The 25,118-nt window shown below is 41.4% G+C and overlaps 1 protein-coding gene across 3 annotated transcripts in view; it reads left to right on the forward strand.

The window, feature by feature from the left end:
- Positions 1-25,118, forward strand: part of LMNTD1 (lamin tail domain containing 1) — a 235,100-nt gene that overhangs the window by 155,487 nt on the left and 54,495 nt on the right. For all 3 annotated transcript variants that reach the window (XM_089524667.1, XM_089524668.1, XM_089524669.1), the window contains exon 5: positions 21,605-21,720. In XM_089524667.1, coding sequence (XP_089380793.1) covers positions 21,605-21,720 — 116 coding nt within the window. The remainder of the gene's footprint in view (positions 1-21,604; positions 21,721-25,118) is intronic.

A 25,118-nucleotide genomic window follows, 5' to 3' on the forward strand; every position in this document is an offset into this window, starting at 1 on the left:
GCCTCTTTGCACAAGATCGCAACCTAGTGCAATATCTTTTTATGCCTTGTTGCAGGATATACTGAAACAAACAAACAAGCAAACAAAACAGACTTTGGGTTGTCTGTCTCCTTGGAGGGAGCAAACAAGGCTCTTCTTAAGTTCTCCAAATGGGGTCCCTGAGTTCCAGTGATCAACCGCCAAACAAACTGGACAAGGGGCATCTGCAATTACATTTTATCCAACTTCCCCATTTCCTCACAACAGATGCAAGGGGCTCACAGTAGCAAACAGTAGTGGTCAGTATCTGTGCTTAACTGGTACATCTCTACCACTTCTGAAGACAATTTAAGGCAAGCAGATGTCAAAGGGGAATTGCTAACCCAATCCCTCAGCATTGCTGCCCTGATCAGTTATGGAACCTCCATACCTGTTTATAAGGAAGCAAAGCCAGGGCATATGATCACAGATCTTCTGTGTCACATGTGGTTGGGCCCTGAAACTGATGCATGGAAATCTTGGAGCTTTGCTATCAGTCACAGCCCACCCACCCATCTTTATCTGTTCCTCTGTGTGTGTGTGTTACTTGTCAATCACCCTGTTATGTTTGGCATTCCTCAAGTATTTTATCAAGGAGAGATCAAAAGCACCCTCAAGCTGGGCTCTTGGCTCATCATCAGCATTTGGCACTGAAACGAAGCAGATCCAGGCTTTGAAATTAGCTTTAGAGGCTACGTGCTTTTCCAGCTCCAGGACAGAGGGAGACAACAAGCAACTCACAGTGGCAGCCAACAGAAGGATATATTTCTCACATAGCACAAGCATCTAGCTTTGCTTTGCTACACTGATCATTCCCAAAAGTGAGCTGGAAAACATTCAGCTGCCAGAAACTGAGGGCTGGGTGAGCCAGTAATGGATAAAAAGAAGGATTAGATGGAGATTTCCACGTCTTACTGGAACATTCCAGCCTGTTAACAACTGAGTCTGGCAAAGGGCATGTGCCTGGTATGGCTCTGCTATATTGCAAACACTGGAACAGGCTACTTGCAAACTTGGTCTCATGCCGCTGTCTTCTCTGCACTTGACAGTCTAATCGGTCCCAGAATTTGGAAAGATTAAACCCGCTCCCACAATGACCACATTGCCTGGAGGATTCTAGAAGGTGGGGTCCAAAGAATAATGTGTTCAAACTCTGGCCAATACCAGGCCTGAGCAATATGTGATTTACTTACACAAATCAAATCTACTAACCATATATACATGACAGACACACTCCCTCTCCTTTTTTTGCAATCTCAGGTAGATGACAAAACCAGTTTTAACATCCTAGGCTCTGGAGACCGAGCATGGTGTAGTGGTATAAGCATTGGACTATGACTCTGGAAACAGGGATTCATTTCCTGCTCAACAACAGAAATACACTGGGTGACAAAGACAAATTAGAAACACTCCTGTGAATGATCAGGCAGGGCAAGATGGGAAAACTCAGATAATCTGAGGGCCTTATTGCCACCTTGGCAACCCACTAGAGTCCATGCTGAGACAAAAAAAATAATAAGAAAAAACAAAACCAGAAGTCCACTTGTTTAAGTCCATTTGCAGCTTGTTTAACATTTGTTTAAAATATGTTAAACATTTAAAAAATGGGGCATGCTGAAACTTGTTTTTAAAAGTGATTTTTCTCTCCTGGAGACTTTGACAGTTAACACTTTTTCACCCCCCAAAAAATTGGGAAAGGGAACCCAAGAACATAGAAATGGGGTACATGATTCCTATCCCTGGGAGAGGGCTAAGCTGCAGAGTGAAGGAGTTCACAAATGGAGGCTGGCAAATATAACTCAGTATGCTACAAGAGAAGCACTATGGGACAGCATGTCCATGTAGAATACTCCAGAGGTCAAAAACAGCCAGAAAAAACAGCACCAAATGAAAATGCACACATAGGCACTGTGTTGTTTTTATGTGATTGAGAAGACATTGGTCTTATGACACAGATATAACAAACATATAATAGATTCAACTGTGAATTTAAGGCAGGGTTTTTTGAAAGAGAAATTATTATTATTATTATTATTATTATTATTATGCTTATAGCGCTGTAGACTTACACAGTGCTGTACATACAAACAATAAAATAGATAAAGTAAACCTGCCCATGGCGTACAATCTAAGAAATAATAGCATATAAATAAAACATAACAATACAGGAAAGGGTTCAATAAAGTAAAGCAGGCAACAAATTAAAAAGTCAAATAACAAATAATATGCTATTTAAATGATGCATGGGTCCTAAGAGTCTGGAGGTCGCGCCAAAGCCACACTCCATTCATAAGCACTGGAGTGCAGCTTTGGTACAGCTTCCGGATTCTTAGGGTGCATGCATCATTTAAACAGCATACCTCCAAAGAGACCTGAAGCAGCTTTATTTTGGCAGTCTGTAACACGCCAGAGACAGCTAGATTTGACCTTGTTGTGGGCTTTGCAAACAGCCTACCTTTTAACGCTCACAAGGAAGCTTTTATAGTATCTCCAGTATATATCTGTCCAATCAGAGCAAACCCAACAAAAGCCCATTAATATCAACAAAAAATCCCCCATCCAATGGGAAATGAGATTTTAGTGGATGAGATGGGAAAGGATTAGGTGATGTGAAAGACTTCTTCCATAGAATCACAGCTAGTCAAAATAGATAATGCAGTTGTCCCTTTGTATCTATGGGGGGATCTGTTCTGGATCACCCTCCTGCAGATAACAAAAAACTCAAATCCACAAATAGCAAGACTGTGGATAAGAGGAGCCTACTGTATTTGTAAGGCTTGATCATCTGACCTAGCATGAGACTGTTCCCTATAAGTACAGAGGCCACATGCAAAAAAGGATAGTTGGTTAGAAGAGAGATTGCAAGTATAACTTGCCTTTTTGTATCTAGTCTAATGTTGTTGTTGTGTTCTTCCAAATCAACTCTGACATAGCATCCCTCTCATTAGGCTTTTGTTTTTCTGTTTTGTTTTGTTTTTTGGTAAAATTTATTCAGATAAGGTTTGCCATTACCACCCTTTAAGGTTAAGAAAGTATGGTTTGCCAAAGGATCTCTCAGTGCATTTGCATGTCTCAATGGGGATTTGAATCATGGTCTCACATAGAAGTTTATTGCATGGGCCCTAAAATGGGCCCGTTGCGTTCCAAAAGGGGGGCTCACATGGGTGCGCACGGAACAGGAGGGGGATAAGAATGGAGTTTACCGCATACTATTCCAAAGCGTTCTCAGAAATTGCGCCCTCTGGAACAGATGTGGGACGTGATTGGAATGCATGGCAGCAGCGGCGGCATTCCAGTATGCGGTAAACTCCGTTCTTAGCCCCATCCTGTTCCATGCGCATCCATGCACACCCCCTTTTGGAACGCAACGGGCCCATTTCAGGGCCCGTGCGATAAACTTCATAGTTCTAGTCCAACTCAAACCATATTAAATATCATATAAACAAATATCAAAGGTTGGGGGTTGTCATGCTATGGTACAGCTCTAACATGAAAAATCTTGATGTAGTTTTAGAGTGAGGAGGAAGATTTATTTCTCCTGAGCTTCCAACCAAAAAAGCCTTCTATTACTAGTTGCAAAACATTTCAGAGAACTACAGTTAAGGATGTATTAAAAAAAAAAGACACAGTCCTAACATCTAAAAATACCTAGAAAACAATTCTGAATTTTCAATGCTGCATTAGATGTCGTATTTAATAAAACCTCATATATATATATATATATATATAGAGAGAGAGAGAGAGAGAGAGAGAGAGAGAGAGAGTATCTGCCAAGAAGATACTGTTTTCTTCTAAATTAATTTCTTCCATGAATGTGCATATACTGAGTGCAAAGCAGTGTAAGGCAAATGGAGTAATGCAGATGATTTATAAATCTGGCTTGTTTCTCTGACTGCAAAAAAGAAATGATATAGAAAATGCACAATGACAAAGAAATAGCCCTAGTGACATAACTGTGTTACTGGCTGTGTTATCCAAGCTCTCCATTAACCCCCCCCCCCCAAAAAAAAAAAAAACAGTTCTGTACTAATTCTTAGGTTTGCAAGTTTAACTCCCAGCACCCAGGATCTGGGAGTAAAGAATCATTTAAAATATAAACATTGCATGGTCTCTTCACTTCATCACTAACTTATAAGAGCAGATTGTTGTAAAGGTTTTAGGGCAATGCTGTGAAAACTGTACATTTTCTCAGTTGTTCTCATAAATACTAAGGAAATGAGTTGCTTCACTCTGCTAGTCGACAGGAAAAGATCCAAAGAGGTGCTCTTACCCAAAATGCTTTGAACCAGGACCTTCCGTGGATACCAAAATCCATGGATGCTTAAGTCCCATTCAATACAGTGCCATAGTAAAATGGTGCCCCTGGAATAAAATTGCAAAATCAAGGTTTGCATTTGGGAATTTATATATTTTTAAAATATTTTCAAACCATGGTTGCTTGAATCCATGGATAAAAAATCCGTGGATATGGAGGGCTTACTGTACTTCTTTATTTCATGCTATGAATAAAATATGACATAAGTTGACATTGTTTGATAACCATCCACATATTGCATGGTCTTTGGTGTCCAATTTGTGCCTTTCTCCAGGTTATCACTGTGCCAGATTACTCTGTTGCTCCACCTTAGACAAAATAACATCTCACAGTTGACAGAAACTATGTGTATTATTTATGGCACCAGATTTAACTTTACTGAGGAGCTCTACATACAGCCCCTAAGGGGCAGTGGGACACTACCCCTTCCCTAGCTAGATTGGGGCCGTGGCAACCTCACGTCATGGCCCCAATCCAGCCTTTCGTGGCTGGAAAAAGGAGACACAAAAAGCGGCTATATGGTGCTCCTTCAGCACTGCGTCATATGGACACAGTGCAGGAGGAGCACCATGATGGCACACGCCATGTGAATTGGCACATGGTGCCAGGACACCCTGGGGGTGGAGTCGGGTGTGCGTCATCTGGATGTGATGCCCCGACTCCCCCCAGGCCGGTCTGAACAGGGCCTAAACCTAACTGTTAATCCAAAACAGACCCACTGAATCAATGAAACTTATGTACTTGTTATTTTACCAATTTCCAAATTGATTCAATGGTCCTACTCCAGTTGAGACTAACAGCTGGATTTAGGTTTAAAGGTATAATAATCTATTAAATTTGTCTGCCAGTAAATTGGTTGTAGTAATAGCAAAATTGACAATGCAGAAAATTTTCTCTGACAGTCATTTGGTTGCAGAAGGTGAGGTAGCCATGGCTTTTCCTACTCCACAGTTTCCTCTGTTCCTTCTTTGATTTTATCAGCTGGTAACTCAGATGTGCATTTATATTGGTTGTGTGCATGAATCCTGGTCTAGGAAATGACAACTGCATTTCCCTTTCAAGTCTATTTTTAAATGAGGGGAATAAACAAAATTATTTCCCAGTTGAGTGGTTTGTGAAATGCATATCAAAATTGGCAGTTTTATCTAAGAATTTGGACTTCTTGCTTTGCAAGCAAACCACCTATCAGAAAACCCGATGCCAGTTATGAGCTGATGAGGGCTCTATCTTGGAAGACTGGCTTTGTGCCAGCTGTTGACACTAAGTGCCCATTCACACTGGACATCTATAGAGTTATTATTCTACTTTAACTGCCATGGTTCCATCCTATGGAATCATGGGACTGGCAGCTTAGGGAAGGGCATTAAGAATTCTCAGTTAGAGAGCCCAAGTGCTTCACAAAATACAGAGCCCAGGATTCCACAGGATGGTACCATGGCAGTTAAAGTAGAATAATAATCCTATATTTCTGTAGTGTGTTGGGTTCCCTCTTATCTCTCTCTCAATGTAAGTTTGATAGCAGTGGCAAAGAGAACTTGATTTACTTGGCTGATGGAGAACATTTTAGATAATATTTTAGAGGGACTCTTTGAAAGACTGGACCTGTTTTGAATCAGAATGCAGATATTTCAGCCTTCACTAGTTTGATGGAATCCCTTCCTTGAAATTCATCAGGAGCTTAAATTTTTGCCTTCCGATCTGTTAAGGCATACATTCCAGACATATGGGTAGAATTCAGAGATATAACCATGTTAGTCTAGAATATCAATATGTAAAAGGATCTTGTAGCACATTTGAGACAAACTGTAAGAAAGAGGTTGCAGCATAAGCTTTCATAGACAAGGTCTACTTCCTCAGATGCATATAGTGAAATGGTGCCAAGGAAGGACTTTTATCATCCGATTGTATGAACAGCCATTGAAATGCAAAACTTGTGGGTATGATGATAAGGTGACATGCTCAGTTATAATTCTGGCTGTTGAGGGACAAAGGTAGGAGGAAAGATATTGCTTAAAGCCAGTCGGCCCTTCTTATGCATGGATTTTTTATACACTGATTCAAGCATCCACGGTTTGAAAATATTTTTTTAAAAAGTATAAATTTCAAATATCAAACCTTGATTTTCCATTTTTTATAAGGGACACCATTTTGCTATGTCATTATATTTAATGGGACTTGAGCATACACGAATTTTGTTATACATGGGGGATCTTGGAACCAAACCCCAGCGAATAACAAGGGTCCACTGTATATGAATGGTGAGGGGAATTTTGGAATGTGATGTGTCATTATGTTTGAGTATCTTACTGACTCCATATATGTTAGAAATTTATAATACATTTTAATAACAACAACAAACCAATAATAATAAATTTTATTATTTTTTTAAAGGAAGAAAACTGATTTAAGCTATACTATCCTCTGGGATGTTTTCTTCTACTCCAATGGGTTATAGCCCCCCCCACCTTAGAATATCTACTTGTGTGGGAAAATGTGGGTTTGCAAAAGCAAATTGGAATTTTAGATTAGCATCATCAATCTCTCTCTCTGCTATACCTGTTTTGTAAATACATTGAGTAAGAGACTTCTGTTTTGAGTTCACAGAGCCAGAGAGAATGATGCCCTGAGGTAATGAAACCCACAATGTTAATGTATCTAGGTATCTAGGCTGTTAGCCAGAAACTTTGTTTGCCTAAAGGTAAACTTGGAAAGAGAGCATCCTGAGCCAATGGAGGACATCAAAAGCCTAAACATCAGTAGTGTAATGAGTTCAGTCTGCAGTTTGTAAAAATACAAATCAATTTTAATAAATCACTTAATGTTAATAGAATTAGAAAATAAGTGTCAAACACTTATCAGTCATCCTACAGCCTTTAGAAATCATGTTGGAAGCTGAGAACAGCTGTCTGAGTAGCTGGGTAGAATGTTGCCTCTATGTTTTCTTTCTCTTTAAGAAAAAAAAAACTTAGATGCATCTTTTTTTAAAATAATGAAAAAGTTCTGGAAAGGAATTAAGCTGCCACTGATCTATGACAGTGGCTTTAAAAGTATCATGGCTTTTTATTCAGGCATGAGCAACCACATGGGGGACAGGGTCAATATTCATCCCTGTGCCCCCCATCAGCCACACCAGCACCCAGCATGTTGTGTCACCCTGGAATTGATGGCATATCACTTCCAGCTACTATTTTCACCAATGTTGTGATCTAGTAAACTATAGTTTCACAACTTCCAACATTTCATAGATTAAATACTGGGAAATATGGGGACAAGCAATACCAAAATGGGGCCTTGATGGCAAAAGTTATTAATGAGAAAGCTAGAAGAGGTGGCAGCAGTTTGATTTTGCCTGGGTCTACAGGGAAGGGCAAGACTCCACTGCCTCCTGCTGCTGTGTTAACGTTTTGCACTTTGAGCTCTGTTTGCACTAATAAATAAAGGGAGAAAGTGGAAGGAGGGAAAAGAAATTAAGCCATTTTTAAGGTGCTCAATAGACCGCCCCACCGGAGGCGCCCATTTTTGCTCCTCAGGGAGCCCTCAGCAACCAAACCATGTAGGCTCCCTCCACACCCAAAAGAACCTGCTAAAAGCAGGTTCTTTTTGATGTGCACGGCCACCGCTATGTGTGCCATTGGGGCACTGTCACGCATCGATGATGCAAGCGCAGCGCTGCGACATGCGGACACTGCACCGCGCTTGCATCATCATGGTAGCCCCCATGTGGACGGGGCCAAGCCATGATGGTGCCGTCACCATGCGCTAGGGCTCGGGAGTGTGTAGATACTTCTCGCTCATGAGCCCTAATTTTGGCCCCAGACTGCCGCAGACCAGCGGCCTGTACCGGGCCAATGTCAGCTGAAATAGTGGGGTGACAGAAGATTATTTGGGACTGTCTCTGCCAAATTGGGACAGTTGGAGGGTATGTACTTGGAAGAAAGGTGTCCAAGGGATAGCTGAAGCCAAACTGCTGTGAACATTCATAGTTCTCATGCATTGGTGGTTTGCAGGTGAAAAACTCCCTGAGAAATGTAAGATTTTTTTCCAGCTGGGGTATGGTGACTCTCAGCAGGCGTCAGGGGCCAGAAAAGTGAGATTCAGGAGCTGCATCAATGGACTGCATTTTCCCCACCCTTTTTCTCCATATGAACCTGTTACACAAAAAAGGCAGAGCTTTGAAAATATATGTTTTTGAACGATTCCTGGAATTCCTTAGCCAGCATAGCTTGTAAGTTGTTGTTGTTTTAAGGGAGTGGGTGGGAGAGAAAAAGAAAAGAGTTATAGATTTTGACATGAGCAGGGTGGCTTATTTCGTTTATATATAAATACTTATTTGGAAACTACTATAATTGCATTTGCCATCAGCAATTTTTTTATAGAGAGGATTCTCCAAACATTTTATTGTCTTCTGTTTCCCCCTGAAAGCTTACCACACCTGTGCGGCTACCCGCAGACACATCCTGGGGCCTGTAACTATTCAGTATAATTAACTTATATGTATCATTACAATCTGGTGTAAAGCTCCCTGCATTTCACTGCACAGTTGTTGGTGTAAGCTGGGGATAGTAGAGCATAAAATGAATGGCTGCATGAAACAACCCTGCATACACAGATATGTGTGAGTGCGTGTGCGTGTACCAGATTGCATCAGGAGAGAAGCATTTGAAAAGAAATACCTTCTCTTGAAATATCTGAGGAATTCTGACAAAGGTCAAATGAGGGTTCTGTCAACCTGGTGAAATTTCATTGCAGGGGTGGGGTTGGTGATGGCTGTGTCACATTTGTATCAGGACTCAAATATTTGTTTTATATTTTTAAACATACTTAGCAAGCAGTGGGCTCACCACAGTAGGGTTCTGCTGCAGGATCCTTTGAAGCTGCCTTACTTCATTCCTGTTCCAGAATGACAAAGGCCACTTGGCACCTGTCCTTTGAGCTGGGCTGCATCCACACTGCAGAAATAATCTGGTTTGGCACCACTTTAACTGCCAGGACTCAATGCTAGGGAATTCTGGAAAGTGTAGTCTGTTCTGGCATGAGAGCACAAACTACATTTTCCAGAATTCCCTAGCATTGAGCCATGGCAGTTAAAGTGGTGCCAAACTGTATTATGTCTGCAGTGTGGATGCAGCCTTGGTGAACTTTTACTGCCTTTGCTGGCCTTCTGCCAGGTGCTCCTTTTGCTTAGGTACCTGGCTCAGGTAGCTGTAATTTGCCACTTCATTGCAACCCATTTTCTCTTCATTTCAACAGCCATCTCCCTTTGTGGATCTTAGAGCCCCTATCTTTTATTGGCTATTTTCTGCTTTCACTTTTTAGAGATAGCAATCAAAGAGTATGATAATTATACAGATTAATAAATGGCCCCTTGAGCATTATGAGGAATGATACACTCCAGACAGACCTCAGGAGTTTTGGCCCCCACATCCGATTTTAGGGAGGCCTCGTTCACACTATGAAATAACCCGGTGTGGAACCTGAGTTATTTCATAGGTGTTCATATTTCCCCTGAGTGCACTCAATGCAGTTTGCAGGCAGGGGTGGCACCAAAAAAAACATTTGACCTGGTGAATTTGACACTGGATCAACCAGCGAGGTTTGGATCTTTGGTAGTGGGAACTACCGATCCGAATTCCGCAATGCTGCATCCTCCTCTCTCCCACTTCCTCCTCCTCTTCTCCCCTGTGCTGCTTCCTCCAGCATCCTTTCTCCTTCTTCCTCCTCTTCCTCCTTCTCTTCCTCACCTCCTCAGTGCCACCGCCACTGCATCCCTCCTCTTCCTCCTCCTCTTCCTCACCCCCCTCATTGCCGCTGACACTGCCACATCCTCCTCTTCCTCCTCTCCCTCCTTCCTCCTCTTCCTCCCTTCCCCTCACCACTGCCACCACCGGATCCTTCCTCCTCCGTTGTGAATGGCAAGGAGTAATTCAATCAGGGTAAACATAGTGGGAACTATTAATGATCGATTCAGTGTGGCATCACCAAGGAGACCTGGATCTCCTCGATGAAAAAATGTGAGTGTGAATGAGGCTGGGAGGTTCAGCCTGTTTGTGAGAGAATGTGGTTATACTTTTCCAAGCAGAAAATGATGAACCTCCTTTATGTTACCAGACAGCTTGCTGTTTTTCCAGTATGGGGTGATTATTGGAGTACTGGAGGGACCTCTGAAGGTTTGAGAGTAATGGAAGAAATTTCAGAAAACATCAACCAGGAATAAAAAAGAGTTTAACATTAGTTAGGGTCCTTGCAGGTGCAAATGGGGTTATCGGGACTGCATGTAGCCCACAGTTCGCATTCTCTCCACCTCTGATATAGTGGGAGTTAAGACTATAAGTTTGTGCATGCTTAGCTGTTAGAAAGCACAATTGAATGTTGTGGAACACGCATTTGCCTTTCCTTGGCCAAAACACCCAAATGCCTCCCATCTTTTGTATCACAAAGTGATCAAAGGCTGCAGTCCAAAGCATACTTCCTTAAAGAGCTGAAGACTGAATATACCTGTTCTCTTCTGCAAGTGTGCTGAAATGTGGGGTGGAGAACAGTCTGCATTCTCTTGGGTGGCTGGTTGATACACCTGGCAAGTAGTCAAGTAGGTATGGTTTCTTTGGCCAGCAGGGAGCCTTCACAAAGAGTAATCAGGCATGTGCATGATCATGCAGAGGAGAATGCTAGGAGCAAAATGTATGGTTTAGAGGCTTGCTTTGACCCATGTCAGGGATGGGCAACTGTGGAAGATTAGAATTTAAAAATATGGCCATGTTAGTCTGTAGAATCAGTAGTAGAAAGATCTTGTAGCACCTTTGAGACTAACTCAAGGAAAGAAATTGGCAGTATAGCTTTTGCAATATACTTCCTCAGATGCTTTTTTGTGGAAGATTAGGGATGTGCAGTAGCCCACCCCCCCAAAAAAAACTTGAAGAGCTACACCACCAACCACAACCTCCTGCAAAAAGAAACCATTTTTGTCCCCCAAATGCATCCACACAGCCTGTAGAAGGCATGAAGGAATTTTTGTCATGTTTGTAGGTCTCCCTACATCATTTTAGGCCCTGGAGAGACCTTTTTAAACAAAAGGAAATGAGCAGAAACCACTTATTACTTACAGTATTTCCTCTTTAAAAACAAACAAACCATAACACACTATCTTGGCCCTAAATGAGCCTCGAGAGGTACAAAAAGGTGGAAATGCCCTACACCTCTCCTAGACAACCCAGCTCTACGCATACACATACTTGCCTCTTCCCTTGAAGCCACATAGTTCTCCCCATCTGCTCTTGCCATGATGTTGTTCACTCTACCCGCTCCTCTTATAATATTGATATCTCTACTGCAGCTTGCTCCCCTTTCTCTTTGCACAGCCCAACGTAAATGCAGTAGATAACAATAATGGCTTTGGCAGGGCCACTAGAACTTTGCCATCGATTTAAATGCAACTATGCTTCAGGGTAAGACGGTACCAGTCCACTGAGGGTCCAACAAGGAGTGTCATTTCTGGAACAGCAGGGGCCATTGGCAGGCTCACTTTGTTGACTGAAATGTGGCGGCCACACATACTTCAATCTGAAATTAAATTAGCCTATCATTGGCAGACACTCCACTCCCAGCAGTCAACTCAAAACACAGAAAAGAAAACTTGGTGGCAGTAAACTGGTGGCAGTCATGGCAACCAAGAGCAATAGCAGCAGCAAGCAATAGCAGCAGCAGCAGCAAACACATGGCTCAATGTGTCTCATGGCAGAGAAAGCAAGATTCCCCAGCTATATTTCCTAGCCATTTAAATACTCTCCTACTGACCACTGAAATAACAGTCTCTTTTTAAAAGGAAAGTTTCAGGACTTGGAAAACAAGGACATGACCAGGTGCAAGTAGTCCTTCTGGCCCTATTAACTCTCTGCAGCCCATTCCACCCCCATCTGAAAACTAGCAGATGTAGTTAACATTGCTTGTAAGTTGGCATGATTTGTTGGTGATTTGGACTTCTTTCCTGTTTCTGAGGCTCATGATAGGTTGCAACTATTGTACAGAATATGAAGCATGGAAACAATTCTTTAAAATCAAATTTGATATCAGCTACTTGGTTAGCTAAGTATACTCAGCATAGGCCCCAAACAGATGGGCCAAAAATGCTTCAGGCCCATCCGGAGGTGTGGCATTCAGATGATGCACACCCCTGGATCAGACCAAAGCCATCCCATGGCTGCCTAACATAGTACAAAAAGAAGCACAAAAAACACTTCTTGCCAGTGATCCATTACAGACCATGTTGTTGGTTGGCCTTGGGACTGCGTCATCTGGTCATTGCGGTCCCACACTGCTCAGGACATGCTGGAATGGCCAGAGACTGCTCCAAGCCACCCATCTACTTGAAGTCTGAGTAACCTATTAACACCTTAACACCCCACCTGCACCTGATGGAAATGTTATTCACCTCTGTTTTGATCAACGGCAAAATGGATCTCCTTTTCCCCCTCAAGCTAATGTCTGGTAAAGTAGGTTGGAGGAAAAGTTATGTCCATGGCAATAGTGTTATGATTGTGACAAAGAAGATTCATGTAACTGCTCCATATTAACAGTGGTATCAATTATTGTGATACTATTGCCATGATCTTAACTCCCACCCCCAATTTTCTTTACTAGGTATCAGCTGCACAGGAAGAAGGAAGTCCAATCTGCTGACAATTGCAGCTTGGGTGAATAATGCTTCTATCAGGTTTGGGGAGGTCAAGTCAGGAGAGGTTACTTAGATAATTATTTGTTGTGTGCCTTCAAGTCTTTTTGACTTATGGTGACCCTAAGGTTATCATGGGGTTTTCTTGGCAAACCCAAGATTTGTTCAGAGGAGATTTACCATTGCCTTCCCCTGAGGATGCTGAGAGCATGTGACTTGACCAAAGTCCTCCAGTGGGTTTCATGGTTGGGCAGGGTTCCTTATCTGGAATGCTGAAATCTGATATACTCCAAAATTCAAAACTGACCACATGGGTGACTGAGATGGTGACATTTTTGGTTTCTGATGGTTCAGAAATGTTTATGTTTAAAATTGCCCTTGGGCTATGTGTATAAAGATATATATGAAGAATAAATTAATTCCATGTTAGAGTTGGGTCTCATCTGCAAGATATATCATTATGTATATGCAATTATTCCAAAATCTGAAAAAATTCAAAACCCAAAACACTTCTGAACCCAAGCATTTTGGATAAGGGAGATTCAACCTGTACTTAGCTAACTGATGCTCTGAATAGACCGTTAATAAATGCCGGCATCGGGGCAGAGTGATGTAATAAATTACAAATGCATAACAAAACTGAATGTATATGTTATCTTTAGTTCTGTACATTCACTTATTTCTACTTCATTTCAAATGCTTAACTATCTATATTCTGTATTTTGGCAGGGCCTATAGCTTCTAACTCTGTGATGCGGAGCAAGCCTTTTCCCCTTTCCAATGAAAGACATATGAAATTGGTTGTTCTTGTTTTCACTCATTTTTCTTTTGCTTAATATGCTAAAGGGTACATGCACTGATACACAACATCTCTGGCAGTTATTGAAACCATAGTCCAAAGAAGAATACCACCCACCAAGATCATGGAGGAACAAAGATTTGTATCGAACCAAGAAATACAACATAAGACACTCCCTATAAAGAAATCCTTACACACAGCTAAATTATTGGTTGTGTGAATTGCTAAGCAAAATTATTACACAATATTCAAATTCTAATTTGAACTCCTTGAAACTTACATACCCAAAAGATAAACTTCTGCCCCATGGCAGAAAAATACGAAAGCCTGTCCATTGCATTTGTATACCAGTTCACTGAACTGAGGGTACCAAAAGAGACATTCTTCATGCCCCATATTTTTGATTTCCTTCCTGTTGGAGGTTCCAGACATTATCTAGGAATACAATAGAGCTTTCCTGTTTGGGCTGGTTTTTAAAGTGATGCCTGGCAATATTATTTTGTTATGATTTGGCGACAGTCTTACACTAATGTTTTAAAGATTATGTGGATTATCAGTTTCCTCCATTCCTCACATATATCAGGAATCAAGGGCTAGTCTAACATAACAACCAACCGAGTATTTTAGCTAGAAAATCCCATAACCTGACCCCACACATCTTTGTAGCATAGAGATAATACTACCAGTCTCCCTCAAAGTGTTGTTTTGAGGATTATCATATGTGAAACATTTAGAAAACTTGACACATACTGCATGAATGTGATATATTCAGAACAGGGAAAGCGTCTGCTCTCCTTGCTGTACCAATTGGCAATGAGTGAAACCTTCAGTATTCCCATTGTTCTCATGGATCGCCATTCCTCCTGTTATTTCAGGCCCTATCATTATTTCTGAAGGCAACAGAGGAATAGATAACTTCATTGTGGTATCATGACCAGGCAGATAGCTTTTTTTTAATTCTCCTTTAAAGAGAGGGAGAGACAGAGAGAGAGCTCAAATGCATGCATCCTTCCTCTTGTAATTAAAAACAAATGATCAAAAATATTCAGGGGATGGGAAGAAAATTAGCTTAATTGAATCTAATTCTCTTCTTGAAGCACTAACTGACTGGCTTCCTGCTAGCACCCTGGCATCCAACTGTTGCTAATCACTGATGCCCATTCAAAGTGCTTGTCAATTTGCAGCTGCACGTGGTGCTGAGCTACTGCTCATCAGCATTCATCTTTCAAAGTGTTGGTAAATTCACTGTTCATACATTGCTAAGCTGATGTTCAACAACCGGATCTAGTCCAACACAAGAACCGTTACAAACCCTAAGCCCTTTCAGGTGTTGTAGAAATGTAAGGAAAAGGGGTGCAGTGGTGCCAATGCTCCATTATCATTTCCATCTTTCTCTAGACATGGAGGAGCACATGTCTGAAGAAGGGAGCCTCCTGTTTTAGCAGAAAATCAGACTCACACAAAGAGCCTCCATGAGCAGCAGATACTCTCTGATTCAGATTGTTGTTCTCCATGTGTAAGAGGGTGACCAAAAAAGAAGACAAATAGGGGTTATGTAACAACTATTCCCTTCCTCACACATTTCATCTATAATCATATAACATAGGCAGTTACAGCTACTGTTTCTGTGCATAACTTTAATGCACAGTTAAAGTTAATACTTTAACTTTAATCACACAATAGCTTATATATGCTTTCGTCTGTTTCCTAATCTGTTAGAAATCCATTGGTTTTTGCTTTTGCTTTTTTTCAGGACACTACTATAAATGTGCAGTTTTCATTCTGGGAAACAAAAATCATGATTATTTGTAGGAAACTTTGGGGCTAAGTCCTTGTCAAGTGAAACTCTCCCTGAAGAATTGGCACTGCCGATTTGCTTAGTAAGGCTCTTCTGCTTGAGCTGAAAAAAATTCTGTTGCATTTATTTAAAGAGGACCAGTTATGCTTGTAACCAAGGGAGCCTGGGTTTGTTGTTGCTGTTGTTTTATAAGTGCAGCTTGCAAGTCTGGAAAACATCAGCATATGTAATCACATCAGACACAGTTTAGCTGAGCTGAGTAAGGGCAGATGATGAAATGTTCCAATAGCAGTAGTTTCGTTTCAAATAGCTTGGCTCTGTGAGCCACAATAAAAAGAGGGGGAAGGTGGGTAGAAGAAATAATGTTTAAAATGAAAAGTTTTAGCTCATTGTGCTTCATCTTCCAGTGGTTCTCTTCTCATGTGACATGTAATTTGCACGTCCCTTTCCTTCATGCTCTCACAGGAGATGTGCAAGACAGTTCCACTTGGGAGCCATCATATCTTCCCCTGAGCTGAGGAAAGACAGCAAGTTCTGCTTTGAACATGATGGAAAAGACAGGAAGTGCAAAAAAACACCCCCACTAATGCCACATCTGAAACCATTCTGGAGAGGACCAGTTCTGAAAAATTATACTTCTTCTAGCCAAAAAAACAATGCTTAGCATTCATGTTTTCCAAGCAAAGCAACAGCTTTCTCTTCTGCAGCTAAGGATTAAAAACTTGTCTGTAATACTTCCATATATCCAGTGCAATCTCCAGCATTCCTCACCATTGGCTATGCTGGCTAGGTTTGCTGGAGGTTGAAGTCCAATGGCATCTGGAGGACTATGTGATTCCCACCCGTTACAGTGTATGTGTGAATTATTATGGAAGCCGGAGACATTCTAGTGATATGATTTGCAGATAAGGTCCATTTGCATCCGTTGTGGAAAGTGAAATGCCCAGTGAAATGTACAAATCCTACTAATTATTCTAACTTATTTTTGCCCACGCTCTTTGTTCAGATGTTGTATCATTTGAGCACAATGGGCAACCTTGTATATGGTGACCCTTTGCTTGTGCTGAAAGCTGAATTTTATGCATGATAGCAGGTGCATATTACCAGCTTGCCATATTCAAGGACAACGGATAGAGAGCAAGGCTCGTGATTTCCAAACACTATTCCCATGGCTACCATAATTCTGTTATAATGACCTGAATGGGATCAAGGTTTCATCTTCCTTCATCATGCCAGCTAATCATGCTAAAGCAAAACATGTAGCATTTCTGTATGGTGAACAGACATTATTGTCTGAAAGAAGGCATTCCTAAGAGGCTAACTAATCCCTCAGAGGCCATTAACCTTTCAAACTCCGTTAAAATTCATGTAGCATTTAATTTTTTTTCTCACAAGCCATACGGCAACCAGCATCCTTATCATAATACATCCTCCCTCCCCCAGACTTAATTTTGATTAAATTATTGACAAAAGCTCTTTGCAAATATAGCATTATTCATTATTCATAAGAAATTGAATGTATAAACATTTTAATACTTGGGGTGAGTGAGCTGAAGTGGACAGAAATAGGACATTTTGAATCAGATGATTATGCAGTGCTTTACTCAGGAAATGAAAATCTAAGAAGAAATGGAGTGGCATTCATAGTGAGAAGAGATGTAGCAAATAGAGGAGATGCATTCTTTCTGCAAAAATAAGAACAGGAAAAGATTGTGGCAGACCGTGAACTGTTAATATCAAAGATTAACATTAAAAAACACTAAACCAACCATCATGCCAAAATACAACCTGAAGAATATCCCCATAGAATTTAAACATAACATTCAAAATAGGTTTGCAGTATTCAGTCTAATTGACTGATTGGCCAGAAGATTGCTGGAAGAAGGCCAGAGATGTTGTCAGTGAGGAATGCAAAAAGACACTATCTGCAGCCAAAAGGAAAGAGAAGTCTGAATGGATGACAGATAATAATCACTGCAGATAAATAGAAAATGACAACAAAAAGGAAGAACAAGAGTCCTCTTCCACAAGATCTGAGAAATAAAAGGGATTTTTAAACCAAGAGTGGGAATACTCTACAAGCAGTATGGAAATACATTAAATAACCAAGTGGAAATAAAAAGACAAAGGCGGGTTACAGACCGCCCATTTGGGGCGGGCTGTACCCGCCCCTTTCCCCGGTGTATCAGGGCCTTAGTGTCTAGAACGGCAGCCGCTGAGGCCCCGATCCACCGCTTTTCAGGCTGCGGGGAAGCGGCAAAACGCTGCTTCCCCGCAGCCTGAAAAGGGGTGTGCCTGGGGCTTCAAGCCCCAAGGACACCCTGTGGCGGCGGGGAGGAGGAGAAAGGGGCCGCTTGGCCCCTTTCTCCTTTGGTCCGCTGGGCGCAGCTGTGTGAAGGCTGCGCCCAGCGGACCAAACCAGGAAGGAGTTCCGAAACGGAGCTCCTTCCTGCTCCATGCTAAGGGCACACTAGACGCCCTGGCGCGGAGCGAGGACGTCACTTCCGTGCCACCCCATATAGAGGCAGCGCGGTCGTGACGTCCTCATGGCGGCGGCCGTGTGGAACGGCCGCCGCCATTTTGTACATGCTCCGCACTTTCTAGGGTTGGAGGCGTCCAGAAAGGACGCCCCTTTTTAACCCTAGCACGCGCGGAGCGCATACTAAAGTGCCCGTCTGTAACAGGCCAATGAAAACAAGGTACAGAAGAACTATATAAAAGATATGAAAGCATTACAAGTTCAGTCAATAAAGAAACATCTACAGTTTTAGAAAGTGAAGTGAAAGCTGTACTCAGGGCACATGAAAGAAATTAATTACTAGTAACAGATGGCTTACTAATAGAGCTGTTTGAACCTACAGAGACAGAATATTCTCTAGTTCTAAGTAAAATCTGGCAACAAACATAGAAAACAAAACAATGGTCCTCAGACTGAAAAAGCTCAATATACATTCCAGTCCCCAAGAAAGGGGATACCAGGGATTGCAATAACCACAGGACCATTGCATTAATTTCCTATACAAGCTAAGTGATGCTCAAAATTCTACAACAAAGACTTTTATTATATAGAGAGCAAGAAATGCCAGCTGTCCAAGTTAGGTTCAGGAAAGGAAGAGTCACTAGTGATCATATTGCAGGCATATGTTGGGTAATGGCATGCACGACAGAATTTCAAAGAAATAGCCTGTAATAGATTATAAAAAGCCTTTGTGTAGATCTTGAAAAATTATGAATTGTGTCTTAAAGAAATGGGTGTGCTTCCATGCCTTGTTGCATAACCTGAATTCAGGACAAGAGGCCACAATTAGAACAGATTGCAGTGAAACAGAATAGTTTCCAATTGACAAGGGAGTTAGGGAAGGCTACATTTTGTCACCCTGTCTAACTTTATGCTGAATGTATCATACGCAAAGAAGGATTAGACTAGGAGAAAGAATACATGAAAATTGGAGGAAGGAACATCAAAAATTGTGGATATGTAGATGGCACCACACTGCTAGCATAAAATAGCAAAGACTTGGAACGACTACAGAAAAAAGTCAAGGAGTAAAGTGCAAAGGTTGCTTTACTGTGCACACACCTATAGCTTAAAATATAAGAGGAAAATCATAACAGATGACTATGCTCTGAAATATTTCTGAGACTCTACACTGGGAAGTCTAAGAGAAGAAATTATCATAGTGAGCCATTAAGTTTTTATACCATATTTAAAATATAATAGGTTTGGTGGCATTCAACATATTTATGATATTACAGTTTTATGATATTACTAGATAACAGGCTACTTAAAGAGGGAAACAGTTGATATGACTGTGAGATCTCGCCATCATTGCCACCTCAGCCTGCCTGTAATTTGAAACCAACTTTGGCTCAAGATCCTGGTTACTAATGGGGAAAAGAGGTTTGTCCTGGCAAAAGCAGACCACAGCTGGATCCTTTGCAGACATTCTGTCATTCTGCTGAGGGAGGCCAGGCAGGCGAGACCTTTAGGGAGACATAAAAAGGAAGCCTTCTCAGCTTGGGTTCTTCCTGCAGTCTTCCAAGTTGGCTTACTTTTGTTTATCTAAATTACTCAGATAGGTAAGTATGAAAAATATTTCTCATATGGCTTCCTTCCCATCTCACGACTAAAGAAGGTAAACTCTTAATGTGGAGAAATTCTGAGTTGAGGCCAGTTTAAAAGAACTGAGTTGCAACCATCAAGGCTATCCCAGACTACATGATTATAGAACTATGGCACGTTACAGACTGCGCAGAAGGGGAAGTCTTGCACCGCTGCTGGTTGCTGCCTCCGGGAACCGCAGCATCCAAACCGCGGGGCTTCTTCTTCTGCCCCGAATGAGATGCCGCGAGGCGCTACTCGCGCATTCACGGCATCACATCCGGTGCGCGACATGCGGATGCTATGCATACAGCACGTAAAGATGGTGCCGCCTGTGTGTATAGGGCGCCGCCATCTTTACGCCCTTGTCACGTGCTAGGGGTGAGGCCAGTGTGGACGCTAGGTCCTCGACCAACCCCTAGCACGTGACAGGGGCACCGGAAGAGCCGGTCTGTAATGGGCCTATGTTTCCACTTATACTACCAAGGCAACATCCTATGGAATCCTAGGATCTATAGTCTGGTGTGACACTAGAGCTCTCTAGCTGAGAATTCTAAATACCCCTCCCTAAACTGCAAATCCCACAATTCCATAGGATGGAAACATGACCGTTAAAGTGTATTTATTTATTGATACATTTCATTTATATCCCACCTTTCTCTCCAGAGGGACCCAAGTAGGCTCACAGATAAAACCTTTAAAATTATTATAAAATTCAAATAATTAAAATGTCTATATATAAAATCACATAAAATACACAATATAAAATATAATATAAAATCACATAAAATATACTCCTGTTAAAAACAGACTAAAAACCCATCCTATAGTCTTATTACTGGGTAGCATGAAAGGGTCTCTATGCCCTCCCAAAGTTGTTGTTTTTCACTTTCTGTCTGGAACAAAATGACACAAAGAATGTGGGGCTGCCACCAAATACAAACTCAACTCCACAACTTCTATCTCATTACCTGGTAACATTTAGTGTGGGACCCTAGACTACAAAACTGTTGCATTTAAAAGGGTGGATCATACATGCACAATTTCTTTGCTTGAATTCACATGAAGAATACCCATTTCTGATCAATGCAGTCTTTATTCCTGCCACAACCAGCACTATTTTCTTTCCAGGATAAGTTTCACATATGTACCTAAAAGCATTAAAAACAAATGACTGGTGGAGGTGTGAATCCTTGATAGAAGTGCATAATGAAAGCAGAAGGAACCTTTGGGGAAGATTGTCTGGTGGAGAAAGGCAGGGTGAAACATTAGGAGGTGAATATCCCCCAACTCTTCTCAATACATCAGGGATAGTCAAACTTAATCCTCTATCATCCCACTTTTTCAGCTACTCTTTCCTCATCCCACTTTTTCCCTTTGCCCTTGGCTTATTTCAGTTGAAGCAGAGTGTTTTAAAAATACAAAAATAGTTTTCACGCAATTAACTTAGCAAGGGAGAGAGGGTCAGAATCTTGCCCTTCCCAGTAGACTTAGGCAAAAGCAAAGTGCTGTGGCCTCTCCTATTTTGTTTGCTCTTCCTCATTAATAATATTTACCATCTTGACCACACTCTGATGCTGCTTGGCCATATGTGGCCTGGCCTTCATCTGTGAAATGTTGAAGGGTATGGAAGTACAGTGAAGGTGTGGGACTATAAAATATGCATTGGAACAATGCAAGGATATGTTTCAGAAGTCTTGAGAAGGAAAAAAAAAATCTCAGTCAGTCTAATGACTAAGATCTCAAGGGAGAGTTTTATGCATCTTTTACTCTGTGGAACTTTGGGAAAGGGAGGATTTCTCACGCATCAATTCAAATCCTCCATGTTAATCCCCAAATATATGAAAATCTCACCACAAATATTTAACTCCACAATGTCTTTCTTCCCTTCTTCCTTTTTAAAATAGAAGATACAAAGCAATCTTCTAGAAAAATTGAAAGCTCTAGATGCTATTGAGGAAAAGAATGCTTCCCTGCAAGAAGAAATATTTTCATTGAGGAATGCTCTTCAATATGTTAAAAGGTAGGTGCATTGTCTAAAGACTATGATACTATATGCAACATTTTGTGGTGTATTTCTCAGCCTTCTTGGTTGCCCTTGTACTGATAGCATACCAATAATGTGAACAAGCCTTAAACAACAGAAACAAAGCTGGAAACTTCCATATAAGGTGTAAGAAAGGGAGAGGACAAAGGAAAGGGAGAACTTCAGTGGTCACAGGCCAGCAGAACTGATAACCCATTGGTATATGGCCTCCCAAGTGCTTGGCTGTTTCCACACTCTGAAGCAGACAAGTGAACTAGAAGCTTCAGCAGACTTTTGATGATTCCAGATCTTGAACTTGATTTGGACTTGAACAAGATACACTGAGTCCTCCCTTGATAGGGGTTGCCAAATTGAAAACCGGAGCGAGCTCATTCACCTTTAATGGTAGTGCAAAAGATGGAATCTCTGCAACTGTTGCTCGTCATGCAACCAGGTAACAAGGAACACCTGCTGAAATTCCCTCTTCTACACAATCAGTAAAGCTCCATTTTGACTCTAGCAACCTCAGATGGTCATAATTTGTGCAAACAGGACCTATTGCTCTATCCATATTTCTACAAAATCCAATAAGAGTAACCATATATGAAGCAGCAACAGTTTTCCTGCAGCAGCCAATAAAACTCACTCCCCAGAATCCTCTGCAAGTGCAAGGTTTCCTGGGTTGACATGCAGAGATTTCAAATCAATGCATAAAGCATTTCTTGGAAACTGATTAACTAACTATATCAGCTTATATGAAATTATTCCTGTATCAGCTAATACTTAACTAAGGATTTACATAACTCCTCCTGGCCACCCAAAACCTGGTGGACAAACATCATTCAGTTGTGCTTGGCAGAATGGCTCTCCTTCTTTCCATGCCTGGTAAAGTAGGATGACTGGTAAAGTAGGATGAGCAGGCAGGTTTTGATTGTGGCAACAGTGTCAAAATCAAAGTTGTGTTTGTGACTACAAAACAGTGATGGCCCCTGTAGTCTTAACACTTAAAGCTTTGCTCACCACCATCTTTTGCAACTATTCACAGAAACAAAGTCCATCCGAGGATGGACATATCATTTTGAAAGAAAGTCCAAACCTCTTGTTCTAGACACCTGGTTTTCTGACCTTCAGATAACCTCTCTGTCTTTGACTTGAACTTTGGAGGCCTATAAGCTAAACCATCTGGTATCCTGAGCACCTCTTTTGAGCTCTTCTGAGTTCATCTGGAATAAACATCTTCAAATATGTTCACACCCCTCTGCAGAAAAGAGGGAAAATGCACGGCATCTTACAATACCTAGCAGTATTTATCATATTACTTAAGTTTTTGTCCTAGCTCATAGCTCCCCCACTACCTGCCACATGTAGTGTATCCCTCTGACAACTGAGTCATCCAGTGAATTTCATGGTTTGGTGGGGACAGACGTTGTCTTTCTCAAGTTGCAGTCCATAAACTAACTACTACACCACACTGGTGTTGGTAGTGTCTTGCAGCCATTCTGAGAAGGTGCAGAAGGGATTAGACCAGGGGTAGGCAACCTACGGCCCATGGGCCGGATGCGGCCCGGCAAGGCCTTGGGACCGGACCCCGCCTAGTCCTGCCGCTGATTGCCGCTGGGACCTTTGGGGGGCAATTGTCTATAGAAGCCTCAGAAACATGCATTTATATTAACATTTTTTAAAAAATCAGCGAATTTTTTCACGTGTCCTCCATTTTTTTTAAAAAAAGTGTCTTCCATTTGAAAATTTTGTCCTACATTTGTCCTGGTTTATTTATATATTTAATATTTTTTTTAAAAAAAAATAATTATTTATTTTTTGGCTTCGGCCCCCCAGTTGTCTGAGGGACAGCAACCCGGCCCCCGGCTCAAAAAGGTTGCCTACCCCTGGATTAGACTGTGTTGTTCTGAGTTTCAGTAGTCCAGGAACATGAGGAGGGTGGGTTACAAAATAATTTTAGGGTGTTTTTGTTTTAAAATATACTCTCAGTCACAGATGCTCCTGGGGCACTTTCACAGTACACACTAAGGTCTAATCTGCACTGCAGAAATAATGGAATGTGATAATGCTTTAACTGCCATGACTTAGTGCTGTGAAATGCTAGGATTTGTAGTTTCTTGTGGCACCAGAGCTCTCTGACCGAGAAGGTTAAAAAGCTCACCAAACTGCAAATCCCAGGAATCTACAGTATTGAGCCACAGCAGTTAAAGCAGTGTTGAATTGCATTAATTCTACTGTGCAGATTAGACCTTAGAGCACTATGATTCCACTTTAGTAACCATGGCTACACTAGAGCTCTCTGAGAATTCTAAATGTGTGTCTGTATACCTTCAAGTAGTCTATCAACCTCTGGCAACCCCATGAATTTCATAAGGTTTTCATAGGCAAGGAATACTCATTTTGCCAGTTTCTTTCTCTGAAATGTAGCCTACAGCACCTGAGATTTGTTGGCAGTCTCTCATCCAAGTATTAACCAGAACTCACCCTGCTTAGCTTCCAAAAATCAGGCAGAATTAAGTACCTTTAAATACCCCTCCCTAAACAACACATCCCAGAATCCCATACAGTGAAACCTTGGAATTTCTAGTTCAATCGTAAGGTTATAATTGTGAATTGTGAAAGGGCTTGAAAAGTTTTATCACAGTCCTTGAGAGTGGATGTTAAACCCTTCCTTCCCCAGGCACAATTCCGATTAAAGTCTCTCTCTCTCTCTCTCTCTCTCTCTCTCTCTCTCTCTCTCTCTCTCTCTCACACACACACACACACACACACACATACACATATATATGCAACATTTGCCCATAAGGAAAAGCCTAGCATCCATGCAAGCTTTTTTCCTTAAGACTAACTGATCTGCCAGGGTTGGGCAGGGAGATAATTTTCATTGTCATTGCTGCTGGTGAAGGAAGGATTAAAAAGCTTCCATCCCTTGCATGCTGTGTTCCTGATTAAAACCTCTCCCCACCCTCCTGTCCTTCCTATTACATATTTTTAAAACCTGGATGCCGTTGCTAACCCCACAGTAAAATTAGAATGTGGAGCATTACTTTGAAGAAGAATTAATATGAAACTAGGGACATAAATCTTCACTTTTTTACATTCTTGCGTGGAAGATTGAATACTTTCAAAACTCTTCAACCCACTGGGTCAAATCATAAAAGTTTTTGCATGTTCTGCACATAAATGTTTTACAAGATTTTCCTCCACCACCTTTCTACAAAAGTTGACTTTTTCTTCAGAAGACAAAAAAAAAAAATTCCCACCACCTTTCTTCAAAAGGTAAAGTTTTTCTTCAAAAGACATCCCCCCACACACAAAAATGCCCAAAGTGGGATGGCAGGTGTGGGGAAGGGGATAGCAGTTGACCATTTTCTTGTTGCAGTGGCCAGATGAGT

This window comes from Sceloporus occidentalis, unplaced genomic scaffold (genome assembly GCF_023333645.1).
Source record: "Sceloporus occidentalis isolate IW3139 unplaced genomic scaffold, rSceOcc1.0.p SCAF_5, whole genome shotgun sequence".
NCBI lineage: Eukaryota > Metazoa > Chordata > Lepidosauria > Squamata > Phrynosomatidae > Sceloporus > Sceloporus occidentalis.